Source organism: Chlorocebus sabaeus, chromosome 25 (genome assembly GCF_047675955.1).
Source record: "Chlorocebus sabaeus isolate Y175 chromosome 25, mChlSab1.0.hap1, whole genome shotgun sequence".
Taxonomy (NCBI): Eukaryota; Metazoa; Chordata; class Mammalia; order Primates; family Cercopithecidae; genus Chlorocebus; species Chlorocebus sabaeus.
In genome coordinates, this window is record NC_132928.1 from 16,594,607 (window position 1) to 16,609,610 (window position 15,004).

General features: G+C 44.3%; 2 protein-coding genes across 5 annotated transcripts in view; one reads left to right on the forward strand and one right to left on the reverse strand.

The window, feature by feature from the left end:
- The window catches only part of VASH2 (vasohibin 2), a 41,242-nt gene extending 40,654 nt beyond the window's left edge, over positions 1 to 588 (reverse strand). The window contains exon 1 of the mRNA XM_007988480.3: positions 473 to 588. The gene's annotated coding sequence lies outside the window, so the exon portion shown is untranslated. The remainder of the gene's footprint in view (positions 1 to 472) is intronic.
- Positions 147 to 5,847, forward strand: LOC119619590 (uncharacterized). Of its 4 annotated transcripts, XR_012091189.1 has the most exons (3): positions 147 to 1,067; positions 1,659 to 4,553; positions 5,633 to 5,847. XR_012091189.1 is itself a non-coding variant. In XM_037985575.2 (2 exons), exon 1 carries the CDS (start codon positions 358 to 360, stop codon positions 1,027 to 1,029), a length of 672 nt encoding a protein of 223 aa, XP_037841503.2. In that variant the 5' UTR covers positions 147 to 357; the 3' UTR covers positions 1,030 to 1,067; positions 1,659 to 5,847. The 4 variants fall into 4 exon arrangements, 3 of the variants coding, with proteins under 3 accessions (XP_037841503.2, XP_072867625.1, XP_072867626.1); XM_037985575.2 differs by having other exon boundaries at positions 1,659 to 5,847; XM_073011524.1 differs by having other exon boundaries at positions 4,476 to 5,847.
- The last annotated feature ends 9,157 nt before the right edge of the window (positions 5,848 to 15,004 follow it).

Here is a 15,004-nt window from a genome sequence, read left to right on the forward strand (position 1 = left end):
ATCGATGACGGGTTTCCAGCCCTGCTATTACCTAGAAAGGCAGCTCAAAATGTGCCACGAAGCTTCACACACATCTAAACCCCGGGGGTTGGGGATGGAGGGGCACAAGGAGCGTGGGGGATGCGGAGCGCAAGGTGTGGGGAGAAGAAAGACAGCTTGTGTAGCGTGAAGGAACAGGAGGTTCCCGCAAGGCTCCACACATTCCTAAGTCCCCAGATGTGGCCGAGAGAGGAGCGCAGCCACAAACGTGCCGGCACGTGAGCGCCCAGGGCTGGCGCGAGGGCGCTGCAGCAGCTTTGGCTTGCAAGGCGGCCCGCTTTCTTCCAGGAAGCCCTCCCGGACCCCGGCGGGGACCTAATGGAAAGAGCTCCATCCGCCCCCTTTTCCCCGAGTTCCAGCGCCCAGCACCGGGAGGGACTGGTTGCAGGCGGGCGGAGCGCAGGAAGGGCGCGCGGCAGTTCCAGTATCCTACCTCGGGACGGTTGGCTTCATGGCTGCAGAGCCTCTCCGGGCGGCGGGACAGTGGGGGCTGCTGCTGCTGCTGCTGCTGCTGCTGCTGCTGGGCCTGGGACTGGGGCTGGGGCCTGGGCTGGGGCTGCTGGGGCTTGCTGCGGCCGTCGCCTCATTCCATGTCCCATTCTCGAATGTTATTCTGTGACATATAACCGAGTCACCCGGGCAGCCGCCGATGTTCCGAATGCGTCCATTGGCCACCGCAACAAAGAGGGGCGGGTCCTGGGCTCGGGACTCTACAACCCGGAGCTCCGCGACGTTCTGATTGGCTCCAGGGGTTCCCTGGCGGGAGGGGACCGGAGTAGGGGGAGCCTGGCTGCCACGCGAAATCCGATCGCTGTCGTGTCCTGGGAGCCCCGCGGGCTGGAGCGTTTGGCCATAGGACTTAAGATCGAGCTTCCCCAGGGGTCGTGGCACTTCGAGGGTTTGCAACTGTGGAAGCAGAAGAGAAACAAAACCACCCAAGAAGTGACCCCGCGGAAGCAGAGGGTTTGGCATCAGAACAGCATTCCCTGAGGGACGCTGGACACACTCACCTGCCTCTACCCGGGATGGTGAGTGGTTCATCCTCTACCCGGGATTATGAGGGGCTGTTCATACCTACGCGTAAAATTAAATCTTTTTTCAATCCCGCATTTACAAATTCCTCAAAATTAACAAGTGGGTGCAGCTTTGGATCCTCTGGTATTAGTCACGGTTAATAAAGTCCCTTTAAGCAAGTTGAGAGGAGACAATAAAACCCAAGAGGTCAGGCAGGCCCTAACTGTTCTGCCACAGCTGTCCAGTGAGAGGAGGGACGGAGAGATGCTTCCAAATCATGGTGAAGTGGGTGGCTATTCCACAATCACTACTGAAACGCCTTCTCTTTCTTTTTCTTTAAGAAAGAGGAGAGCAGGTTGAGGTGGGAAGAGCACCAGACTGCTGACCTGAAGTCTGGCTCCAAGTCCAGGTTTGTCACTTTGCTCAGCTGTGTGACCCTGGACAAGCCACTTCCCTGCTCTGCGCCTTAGCTTCTCTTTCTGAAATGAGAGCAGACCTCCCGCTCTCCAGGGTCTGCTCTGGCTGTAAGGTTCTGTGATTCCCTGACTTCCTCTCTTGTGACACTGAGGATCCTGGCCATAGCATCCTTTCTCTTTAAACTGCAGGTCAGCAGGCCAGCTCTGAGCGAAGCAGTTATGAGAGCTATGCTAAGTGAACCTTGAATTAAGAAGACAGTTCTCAGAGAGCCACTGAGGGTGGATCAGTTTCTGAATGCTAACCCTGACAAGTTGCCTGTCATGGAACCGGAACTTCTCTTCCATAGGAGGGCAGAGACCCCTGAAGGGTAGTTGAGAGCCAGGGCTTGGGTGAGAAGACCTGGATTCTGGACTTAGCCCTGCACTGCTCACTGAGACAGAGTCCATACCAAGGACTTTATAGATTCAATAATGGGAATAGGGCAGACACGGTGCCTCACACCTTTAAACCCAGCACTTTGGGAGAAAGAGGAGGAAGGATTACTTGAGGCCAGGAATTAGAGACTGGACGAACATCGCGAGACCTTGTCTCTACTAAATAAATAAATAAATAAATAAATATTTTGAAGTTAGCCAGATGTGGTGGCACACGCCTGTAGTTCCAGCTGCTCAGAAGGCTGAAGCAGACATGTAGAATGAAACTGGATCCTCGTCTCTTACCTTACACAAAAATCAACTCCAAATGGATCAAAGACTTAATTAAATCTAAGACCTGAAACCATAAAAATTCTAGAAGATAACATGAGAAAAACTCTTCTAGACGTTAGCTTAGGCAAAGAAATCATGACTAAGACCTCAAAAGCAAATGTAACAAAAATGAAAATAAATAAACATGACCTAATTAAACTAAAAAGGGTCTGCACAGCAAAAGAAATAATCAGCAGAATAAACAAACTTTCTTTTGCCACAGAGTGGGAGAAAATATTCACAAACTGTGCATCTGACAAAGGACCAGTATCCAGAATCTACAAGGAACTCAAACAGATCAGCCAGATAAAAACAATCTCATCAAAAAATGGGCAAAGGACATGAATAGACATTTTTCAAAAGAGGATATACTGTCAACAAACATATGAAAAAAATGTTCAACATCACGAATTATCAGGGACATGCAAATTAAAACCACAAAAAGTTACCATCTTACTCTTGCAAGAATTGCCATAATTTAAAAGTCAAAAAATAATAGATGTTGGTATGGATGTGGCAAAAAGGGAACACGTCTAAAACTGCTGGTGAGAATGTAAACTAGTACAACCACTATGGAAAACAGTATGGAGATTCCTTAAGGAACTAGAAGTAGAGCTAAAACTACCATTCAATCCATCAATCCCACTGCAGGGTATCTACCCAAAGGAAAAGAAGTCATTCTATGAAAAAGACACGTGCACATGTGTGTTTATAGCAGCACAATTTGCAATTGCAAAAATATGGGACCAACCTAAGTGCCATCAACTAATGAGTGGATAAAGAAAATGTGGTATATATACACCGTGGAATACTACTCAGCCATAAAAAGTAATGAAATAATGTCTTTTGCAGCAACTTGGATGAAGCTAGAGGCCATTATTCTAAGTGAAGTAACTCAGGAATGGAAATCCAACACCAAATATTTTTATTTATAAGTGGGAACTAAGCTATGGGAATGCAAAGACATAAGAATGATATAATAGACTTTGGGAACTTGGTGGGGGGAGCGACGAAGGGGAGGAGGAGGCCGAAGGATAAAAGACTACATATTGGGCCTGGTGGGGTGGCTCATGTCTGTAATCCCAGCACTTTGGGAGGCTGAGGCGGGTGGATCACCTGAGATCAGGAGTTCGAGAACAGCCCGGCCAACATGGTGAAACCTGGTCTCTACTAAAAATACAAAAATTAGCTGGGTGTGGTGGCACAGCACCTGTCATCCCAGCTACTCGGGAGACTGAGGCATGAGAATCACTTGAACCCAGGAGGCGGAGGTTGCGGTGAGCTGAGATTGCACCACTGCACTCCAGCCTGGGCGACGGAGTGAGATTCTGGCTTAAAAAAAAAAAAAAAAAAGGCTACATATTGGGTATAGTATACACTGCTCAGGTGATGGGTGCACCAAATTCCTAGAAATCACCACAAAAGAACTTATCCATGTAACCAAAAACCATGTGTACCTCCAAAACTATTGAAATTAAAATTAAAGTTTTGTTAAAGGCTGAGGTAAGAGAATTGCTTGAACCTAGGAGTTCAATCACACCACTGCACTCTAGCCTGGTTGGCAGAGTGAAACTCCATTTCTAAAAGTAAAACAAAAATAAATAATGGGAATAATACCTTAGGTTCATAGAGACAAAGGAAATGGGCCAATTCATGAAATTGACTCATTTGACTGCAAGAAGAACACCTGGAAAGAAAAAGCAAGAAGTGAAAGAAAATTATCCCCTCACTATATAATTGCCTCAGTTTTCATTTCCTGATTAACAGAAAACATGCCTCAGAGAGTGATCTATTTGCTCATCTTGAACATTCTTCCTCCCTTCTTTTTGCATTCACCTCTCAAATCCACCCTTTTCTCCACATTTCCCGGGAGTTTCAAGTCCAGGAGACTAGAATTTCAGGATGCGGACCTGTATGCAGAGAATGAGGATTTGACCTGACAGTCCCTCTGGAGAAAACTGAGCTCTCAAATCTCGGGTGAACAGACCAGTTGGTGAACATCGAAGAATGTCTGGCAAGGGTCATCTTCCTTGGAATCACTTCCCAGTGTCCCCACTCAGGTCAAGTCTGAGCTCCTACAGTTACCCTGTTAAGCCAGAGCCTGCATCTTGCTTTACCTGAATTAAAGTCCTGGGGACCTGAGAGGGTTATCAGTTCATCTTCCTGCCTCCAGGCACCTCAGGACTCCCTGACAGTTGAAGGGAAGAGCTTTTGCTGTTCATCTCCAATATTCCAATTGTCTTTTCTTCTCTTCCCTAGCAGTGGGATGGCGTGGAGAGACAAGTGGCATGGCACATGAATATAGTCAGGAGATTTTGCTACTTCTCCGAAGAGCTGGTAAGGAAGCTTCTGAAGTGAACTGTGCTGTCTCAGCAAGGGCATTGTCAGGCAGAAGGGCGCTCTTCTTCAGAATTCCTTCTCATTGGACAGTGGCACTAGGCTGCATGGGCAGGCCAACGTTGTTCTTCATTTCCTTGTGTATTTTGTGTTATATGACACTTCAGTGAACCCAGGCCAGTTAGATTAAGGATTTTGAATGTTCTGGTAGTTAGTAAGACTGACACAGCCACATATACACACGGTGGGACAAGGCCAATTTGCAGTTTGAACAAGGACTTGGTGACTGGATTCTCAGCCTCTGAGAGAAAGGCCACTTGTATTTGTTGGCATAACTACTGGTATAGCAGGGAAGCGTAGTGGAAAAGTTTGGAATGAGAAGAACTGGATTCAGATAAGATCTCATTCAAATGCTAGCTGCTATCGTGATGAGAAATAAGACAAAATCCTACCCTGATGGTTCATATTTCTAGCTCTACTATTTATTGATGGTGCAATTTTGGGTAAGTTACTCAACATCTATGAGCCTTAATTTCCTCATGAAGAAGATAGGATACTACTCTAGAGGGATGTTATGAGGACAGAGAGGTAAGGTAAGTGCCTAGCAAGGTAACACTTGCTGAGTGCCTGGTACATGTAAGTTGGGCCTTCATCTGAATCCGAGACAGTGACACAAACAGATTTGGAGACATCTGTTCCCAGACATTTTACTGCCTGGGAGTCAAGACTGAGAAATTACTGCAGCTGCCCAGGGAAAGGGATGTATATTTCAAACACGCCATGGGTGTATGGAGGGGAAGAGAAGAAGCTGGGAGGCACAGGAGTAGGCGGGCAGCGGCACACAGGAACAGGAAGAGTTTGGTTCTGCCTCTGTTGACAGCACAGAGGAAGATCTACCCAGTCACGGGTTGAGTCGTGCGTCCCCATCCCCAAATTCATATGTTGAAGTTCCAACCCCTAGCACCTCAGAATGTAACCTTATTCAAAAATAGAGTCGTTGCAAATGTAATTAGTTAAGATGAGGTCATACTAGAGTAGGTTGGGCTCCTAATCCAGTAAGACTGATATGCTTATAAAAGGGAAACTTGGATGCAGAGACAGACATGTGCACAGAGAGAACACCATGTGAAGATTGGAGTGATGCTGCCACAAGCCAAGGAACTACCAGAATCCAGGAGAGACGCCTGGAACAGACCCTTCCCTGCACCCTCAGAGGGAGCCTGGCCCTGCCAATACCTTGCTCTCAGACTTCCAGCCTCCAGAAGTATGAGATGATAAATTTCTGTTTAAGCCACTCAGTTTGTGGCACTTTGTTTTTTGTTTGTTTGTTAGTTTGTTTTGAGACAGAGTTTCGCTCTGTCACCCAGGCTGGAGTGCAGTGGCACAATCTCAGCTTACTGCAACTTCCGCCTCGTTGGTTCAAGTGATTCTCCTGCCTCAGCCTCCCAAGTAACTGGGATTACAGGCACCCACCATCACGCCCTGCTAATTTTTGTATTTTTAGTAGAGACGGAGTTTCACCACGTTGGCCAGGCTAGTCTCAAACTCCTGACATGAGGTGAACCACCCTCCTCGGCCTCCCAAAGTGCTGGGATTACAGGCATGAGCCACCGCGCCTGGCCAGTTTGTGGCACTTTGTTATAGCGACCCTAGCAAACTAATATACCCCATATGAGGCTGATACCCACATGGGACTGATGGAGGTTCAGCCCATTTGTTTAGGGCCTACAATCATCCTGATGAGGAATGTTACCACTGCACTGAACTAGTGAACTGACTTTTTCACTAAATATCAACACTAATATTCTGTAAATCATGAGATTTAGCAAACCTGGTGTTGTTCTAGGACCACAGAAGAGAATGCCAAATGAGGAACTTAAGCGTCTTTCCTGGAGGTCTCAGAAAAATCAAATAGCTTCTTCATCTCTCACTTCCCTAAAGGATATTTTGCATATATTCCATGCTAGTATCTGAATCACATGAATTGTCATCTATTCATAGGCCCAGGCTGGAGTGCAGTGGCGCAATCTCAGCTCACTGCAGCCTTGACTTCCCAGGTTTAGGTGATCCTCCCACCTCAGTATCCTGAGTAGCTGGGACCACAGGTGCACATCACCACATCCAGCTATTTCTTCTTTGTATTTTTTTTGCAGAGACAGTATGTATTCGTCCATTCTCACATTGCTATAAAGAACTGCCAGGCCAAGCACGGTGGCTCATGCCTGTAATCCCAGCACTTTGGGAGGCCGAGGCAGGTGGATCATGAGGTCAGGAGTTTGAGACCAGCCTAACCAACATGGTTAAAGTCTGTCCCTACTAAAAATACAAAAATTAGCCGGGCACAGCGGCGCGCACCTGTAATCTCAGCTACTCAAGAGGCTGAGGGAGGAGAATCGCTTGAACTCGGGAGGCAGAGATTGCAGTGAGCTGAGATCGTGCCACTGCACTCCAGCCTGGGCGACAGAGCAAGACTCCATCTCAAAACAACAAAAACAAACAAAAAAAGAACTGCCTGAGACTAGGTAATTTATAAAGAAAGTAAGTTTAATTGGCTCATGTTTCCACAGGCTGTACAGGAAGCATGGCTGGGGAGGCCTCAGGAAAATTACAATCACAGTGAAAGTTGAAGGGAAAGCAGGCACATCCTACTTGTCTGGAGCAGGAGGAAGAGAGCAAAGGGAAAGGTACTACACACTTTTAAACAACCAGATCTCATGAGAACTCACTATCATGAGAGTAGCACGGGGAAAATTCACCCCCATGACCCAATCACTTTCCACTAGGTCCCTCCTCCAACACTGAGGATTACAATGCGACTTGAGATTTAGACAGGGACACAAATTCAAGTCATATCACGGGGTTTCACCATGTTACTCAAGCTGGTCTCAAACTCGGGCTTGAGAGATCCACCAGCCTCAGCCTCTCAAAGTGCTGGGATTACAGAAGTGAACCACCATGGCTGGTCTGTTTTGTACCATTTCTAATTGGTTTGGATCTAGGTTTTGCCATAGAAAGAGCAAACCAAAAAGTGACACTTATCAAGTACTTTATGCCAAGCACAATCTAAGCACCTCACCTGCATTCTGTCATTTAATGCTCACAAGAAATCTATGCTGTAAGTTTTAAATTGAAACTGGAAAAGGTTAAATAATTGGCCCAAGGTCCAGCCAGCAAAAGAAAACCACAAAAATAACATGTCCATTTTAGCCTCAGCTCTGAATAGAAAAAAGCATAATAATAAAAAAAGTTCCTTCAAGAGTTTGTAACTGTATTGTCTGGCCTTGCATTTAACTTGCATTATCTGGATAGTTCAGGAAAACCCAAGCTGAAAAATTATGTTTAAATAGTGCCAGGTTGATAATGTCCTTAGGTGCCTGGAAACAGCAACTGTACATCTTCTCTGGATAAACACATCCTCAACCCAAGCCCACAAGTAATCCTAAAGAGCTCAGGCGAAGAGAAACCCATGTCTAAAAATTACCAAGTCACAAGGACGCAAGCCACCAAAACCAAGAGTCAGCATACACAACTAGAGTTAAATCTCTAAAGACTTCAGATACTAAAATTAGATGCCGGCTGGGCGTAGTAGTGGCTCACGCCTATAAACCCAACTGTTTGGGAGGCCTAGGTGGGCGAATCACTTGAGGCCAGGAGTTTGAGACCAGCCTGGCCAACATGGCGAAACTCTGTCTCTATAAAAAACACACAAAAAAATTAGCTGGGCATGGTGGTACATGCCTGTGGGCCCAGCTACTCAGGTGCCTTGAGGTGGGAGGATTGCTTGAGCCTAGGAGTTCAAGGCTGTAGTGAGTGGAGATTGCAACACTACACTCTGGCCTGGGCAACAGAGTGAGACTCTGTCAAAAAAAAAAAAAGTCACTAGAACTTATCAATTACACCCTGAGAAACAAGCATTACAAAGTCTGACCTAAGGATAGGGAAAGTTCCTTCATTAGACCCTGATTCTGCGTTCTGGATTCTTTATCCTGTGTTATCATGGCCCCTCACTCTGCTCCCTGGTTCTTCTATGGACACATCTGAAGTGGCGACATCCTTGGGGGGCTGCAGAACTCTTACAGCCAATGCCATAGTGGTGTGAATTTAAGGACTTTAGAGTTAATTTGAAGTTTTAATAGTCGAAGCCTTTTTCAAAGGTGCATTTGTGTTTTCTTTGGTTAATCGATTCCTTACAAATTTAGTAGGCTTCTAACTTACTTGCTTCTAGATAGTTCCGTATGCCAACAAGCACATCCAAATTTCTCTTTTAAATAAAATTCCCAAGCCTGATTTATTTCCTTGTCCCCATGCCTTTCTGTTCCACCTAATAATGGTTATTTTGAGGCCATCTGAAATAATAGGCTTGAGTGAGAAGTCTCAATTTCCAATCCAATCTTTGCTATAGACTGAATCACTTTGTGTTTTTTTAGAAAGTGTTAATTGGCTTTAGTCACTCAAAACTTTTATCAGTCTTACTTTGTATTTGCGGGTCTAAAAGCAATTTTTTTCTAACACAAGAAAGCCCCAAATATCTGCGCTCAGTCCATTCTTTTCCATTTTTCATGTATTAGTCAATTCTTTCCAGTGATTATCTCTTTATATAAAAACCTTGCTAAACAAAGCAAAAGGCAACCAACACATGCTAACACTGGCTCTTTCCAACAACTTCCTTTGAAGCAACTGAATCAGTATCAGGCACTTGATCAGATTTGCAATCAAATCACTGCAAGCAGCCATTTTACCAAGTGTTTTGTTACTACATAACCTAAGTTCTTATATTCCCAGCCTATGATGTGTATTTCCTTGTCATGTGCCAACATATCATTGTGATAGGATCACGTGTTTAGGATCCCACTTCTAGTACTGATAGGAAAGGCTAAAAAGTAATGAGTTAAGCATGCAACATGAGAAGTTACAAAACAGCAACTGAATTGACTTAAAGAAAGTAAAAAGGGAAATAATAAAAGAACAGGTATAAATTTTAAAAAAAGAAAGAAAGTTATGGGAGACAGGATCAACAAAACCAAAAGTTGATTTTTTTTTAAAGACTAAGACTAATGAGCTAAAACAAAACCTCTGATATGACTAATAAGAAAAAAGAGGAATGACTTAAGCAATAATAGAAACAAATGAAATTGGAAGAGAAATTATAGATATGACAGATTAAAAAGAAAATAGAATACTATGAAAACTTATGCCAATGAATTTTAAAACAAAGTCAACAATTAAAATTTCTTTTTCCCCCCACATCTCTAGTAAAAGTAAAACAATAACAAAAATTAGCCAGGCATGGTGGCATGTGCCTATAGTACCAGCTACTTGGGAGGCTGAGGTGGGAGAATCATATGAGCCCGGGAAGTCAAGGCTGCAGTGAACTGTGATTGTATCCTGTACTCCAACCTGGGCAACAGGAGTGAGACCCTGTCTCAAAAAACAAACAAAAACAATTTTAATTTTTTTTTTTTTAGATGGAGTCTTACTCTGTCCCCTAGGCTGGAGTGCAATGGCACGATCTCAGCTCACTGCAACCTCAGCCTCCCAGGTTCTAGTGATTCTCCTGCCTCAGCCTCTCGAGTAACTGGTATTACAGGCACCCGCGACCACATCCAGTTAATTTTTGTATTTTTAGTAGAGATGGGGTTTCACCATATTGGTCAGGCTGGTCTCAAACTCCTGACCTCAGGTGATCCACCCATCTCAGCCTCCCAAAGTGCTGGGATTACAGGAGTAAGCCACTGCACCCAGCTAACAATTTACATTTCTAAGGAAACATATTTTCAAAACTGACTTGAGAAAAAATAGAAAACCTTAGTAGTCCTGTAACTATTAAAATTTATCCTCCAAAAAAAATCACCTGACCCAGAGAGTTTTACTTGAGTCACATCAAATATTGAAGAAACAAATCCTCTATGAAATCTTTGAGAAAATAGAAAAAGAACCAGTCCCCCATTAATTGTATTAAGCTGGTAAAATCTTAGTATAAGACAAAGAAAGTACAAGATAGGAACATTACTGATAATCTTACTTTTGAACATAAATGAAAATATCCTAAACAAAATATCCACAAATGGAATCCAGCAATGTATAAAAGCTATCATGCCTCACAACCAAGTTAAAGCTGGATTCCTACCTCCCACTACATAAGAAAATTAATTCCACATGAGTTTGTCAGTCAGAGCATCATCACTATGAGCCTTATGGTATTGTGCCATAGTAAGTACACAGTAGCACCTATGAAGTGTTCTTGCCTTAAAAAAACACAATTGAACCTATAATTAAGTGTCTCGATCTAAAGAACAACTTTTAGGAACTAAAAGGGATATCTGAGGAGGACGAATTGCTTGAAGTCAGGAGTCTGAGACCAGAGTGGCCAACATGGTGAAACTCCAACTCTACAAAAAAAATACAAAAAAAAAAAAAAAAAAAAAAAAATTAAAAGGTGGGATAGAAGAAACAGTTGAGTGACACCAGAAGGAAACAATCAGTCAAATTCAGAATGTGAGACAAATGTTACACTATCTCTAACAAATCAATGGCAAACTGATGGCAATGGGGAAACAAAAGTGTGGGATGGAGTGGGGAATTAACCAAATAGAACTGAAAAGATTTAAGATACATAGCAACCAAACGCAATGTGTGGACTTTGCTTTGATTCTATTTCAAATAAACAGCTATAAAACCAAAACCAACCAAAATAAAACAAACTCCTATGAGAGAATTAAGGAAATCTGAATATAGACTAAGCGTTATATAATGTTACAAAACTATTGATAATTTGTTAGTTTTATTAGTGACATAGTGGTTATGTAAAATCTCAGAAACACATAATTAATATTTATGGGTGAAATGACACAATGTTTAGGACTGGCTTTACAATGTTGCAGTAAAAAAACAGTTGGTACAATGATCATAATTGTTGAAACTAAAAGATGGGTACAGAGAGTCACTGAACGATTTTCTCAATTTTTATGAATGTTTGACCTTTTCCATATAAAACAAAGACAATATGTGTATTAATAGTTTATTAATAAATGTATCAGACATATCCCATGTTCTGCCTCACATTCCTTAGGTCTAGCCTTTCTCCTGGCTCCACAGCTACCTTCATGGACAACTAGATCTGTGCATTCAGTCACCTGCAACTGACTAGTCACTTGCCCAGAAGTGCTCAACTCTCCGTTTGGCTGCTCCTGCACAATAAGGCTGGCCAGGCACCTGTCTGGAGTCTCTGGTCCTCCACCACTTCTGGACTCAGATGAAATGCCACACTGCAGGATGTGGGATCTGGCTTCCGAGCAGCCCTAGAGGAGCTGGAGGATGCCACCTAGGGAATTAATTCCCTATGGAGAGCATATTGACCAATGAGAAACAAGATGGGAGGGAGGCTGGGCACGGTGGCTCATGCCTATAATTCCAGCACTTTAGGACCCTGAGGCAGGTGGATCATTCTGAGGCCAAAAGTTTGAGACCAGCCTGGTCAACATGGTGAAACACCATCTCTACTAAAAATACAAGAAATTAGCTTGGTATGGTGGTACACTCCTGTAATCCCAGTTACCTGGGAGGCTGAGGCACGAGAATTGCTTGAACCTGGCAGGAGGAGGTGGCAGTGAGCCAAGATTGCCCCACTGCCCTCCAACCTGGGGGACAGAGTGAGACTCTCTCAAAATAAGTAAATAAAATAAAATAAAATAAAAATAAAACCCAACAAACCAGGATGGGAGGGAGCTGGTCAGATAAATTCCCTTTCTTCCCTCCTATGAACTGAGTTATGATTTTCCAAAACAGCCTGTCCAGAGATGTCCTGTATGGCTGAGCAGACATAGCTACTAAGTAGTCTGCCATGGCTCTTTACCACTGGTCATGAAGCAGTTGCCTATATGATAACACACCACCTTGCATTGCTTCTCATCCTAGCCAATGTCATTTCCCTTTTTACTCTCTCTGTCTGCTTTCCCAATCAGCATTTAATCTTTGTTTCAGATTCTATTTTCTAGAGAAAATGAGTTAAGACAACTGGGTCCACAAGTAATTCTAGAAAGCAAATCCGCAAGATAAATTTTGGGTTTGTATGGCTCACCTTCCTGAAATCAATAGAGACCTCTCTCTAAGGCAGACGGTGATAATCCTGATATGCAATAGCACCGTAGCTTTCACTTGGGTTTATTTGGGGTAAACTGTATGGAGAGCAAGACTTTGGAAGATCAAGTAGCTGTGATAATCAGCTCAGAAACAATGATAATTATAAGGCACTGGAGATCTTGGAAACAAAAAATAGCAGGCTCGGAGCCAAGTCATGCAATGCTTTAAAGCCAGAAAGCCTCTATGGAAACTTTAAGAGAGAGTCTTATTTCCTGTAGTCATAGGATAGGCTCGTAAAATCAAGCCCAAGATCAAAGGGTAGCAGAATGGCAAAGGAAACTAAACGCATGCCCTTGACAGGCTGCCATTTCAAAGTGAGAGCCCAGATAGGAAAAGAGTGGGACCCTGAGACCTGGGATAGGGATATCAGAGTTGATGAGCATCGTGACCATTCAAATGCCCTGAAGTCTCCTGCCCAAGGAAGACCCCCTTCCCCATGACTTGTTCTCCTCAAGACCTGGCCCCCCCTTTATTGCCTCCAACAATACCAGAGTCAGGTTGTAGCACAGCCCATACTGGGAAGAAAATGCCCTGCTCCAGGGAGAAAAAAGCATACTTGCCAAAGATATTGCAGAGCTTGGCTAATGTGGACTGGCAGGAATTGTGAAATGTGTGTGGACTTGACTAGGTGTCAACTTGACAGGGTTATGGGTTACCCAGATCTTACTCCCTGGACTGAGTAAGATCTGCCCTCACCCAGTATGGGCAAGCATCACTCAATCCACTGAGGGCCCTCATAGAACAAAAGGCAAAGCAAGTGCAAACTCTCTCTCTCTCTTCTTGAGCTGGGGCATCCATATTCTCCTGCTCCCAGACATCGGAACTCCATGTTCTTTGGCCTACAGACTTTGAGGCTTATACCCAAGCTGCCCCCACCCCCTCTTCTCAGGCCTTTGGACCCTGGACTGAGAGTTACACCATCAGCCACCCTGGTTCTCAGACCTTTGGACCCAGGACTTAGAATTACACCATTAGCCACCCTGGTTCTCAGGCTTTTGGACTCAGGCTGAATTACACCACCAGTTTCCCTGGTTTCTCCAGCTTGCAGACAGCAGATTGTGGGACTTCTCAGCTTTCATAATTGCCTGAGCCAATTCCCATAATAATTCCCTTATATATCAGTGTGTATATCCTATCAGTTCTGTTTCTCTGGAGAACCCTGGCTAATACACACATACAGAACACGAGAATTAATGTTCAGCAGGGAACGCTGGAGCTTGTCTTAGCTGTTTTCTGGGATGGCTCTTGAAAGCCTGGTCTCAGCAATGGCCTACAATAAACAAAGTGGAGAAGGCAGATTTCCTTGCGTATTATTGAGGAAGGAGTCAGAAGACTCAGGGAGGTGGGAGTATTCGAAGTGTTTCCTAGGTATGGCTCAAGAACCCACCACCTGCCCTTGGCTGGCCCAGAGAACACTTCCTGCTAAGCCAATAAAGAATGCACTATCGGCCAAGCACGGTAGTTCACACCTGTAATCCCAGAACTTTGGGAGGCAGAGGTGGGTAGATCACCTGAGGTCAGGGGTTCGAGACAAGGCTGGCCAACATGGCAAAAATCCGTCTCTACTGAAAATATAAAAATTAGCTGGGTTTGGTGGCACGTGCCTGTAATCCCAGCTACTCAAGAGACGGAGGCAGGATAATTGCTTGAACTTGGGAGACAGAGGTTGCAGTGAGCTGAAATCATGCCACACTAGTCTCCAGCCTGGGCAACAGAGTGAGATTCCATCTCGAAAGAAAAAAAAAAAAAAAAGAATGCACCATGGAGGAGGCTTTTGGAGGCATTGGGTGGTACTGGCTCTCCTTATAGTCCAGAGTTGTTGCTAAGGAAAAGGCTGCTATGGAACTGGGTTCCCTATTTGTAGTGGAGATGATAAAAATCCCAGAATTGCAGGGGCCAGGCGGGAGCACTTCACCATAAAGGACAAGGCAGTCATACTTACCATACTTACCACAACAGACAGAAAGGTAGAGAGGCAATCAGGATGACCTTCTCTGTAGGGACTCATGGCGCTCGGCTAACATAGCATGGTGTTCCTAGGGGAAGGGTAACCACAGAATTTATTGTCCAAATTGGGTCACTGTTGAGAGCAAAAAGGAACGCTAGTCATGATTACACAGGAACAATGGGTAAATACCCATGGGTGTAAACCAGGACCATCCCAATCAAACTGACACCTATGGTCACCCTACCAAGGGGTGAGGTAGAAACACAAGGGGTAAGATATAAACACATATGTTAATATAAACATAATACATGGGTTTGCCTTTCCTGCCACAGACTTCAGAAGTACCACCATCTGAGACCTCATA

Bases quoted from the DNA above. Each gene is read 5' to 3' on its own strand.
- LOC119619590 (XM_037985575.2), top strand. From the start codon at position 358: ATGGAAAGAGCTCCATCCGCCCCCTTTTCCCCGAGTTCCAGCGCCCAG.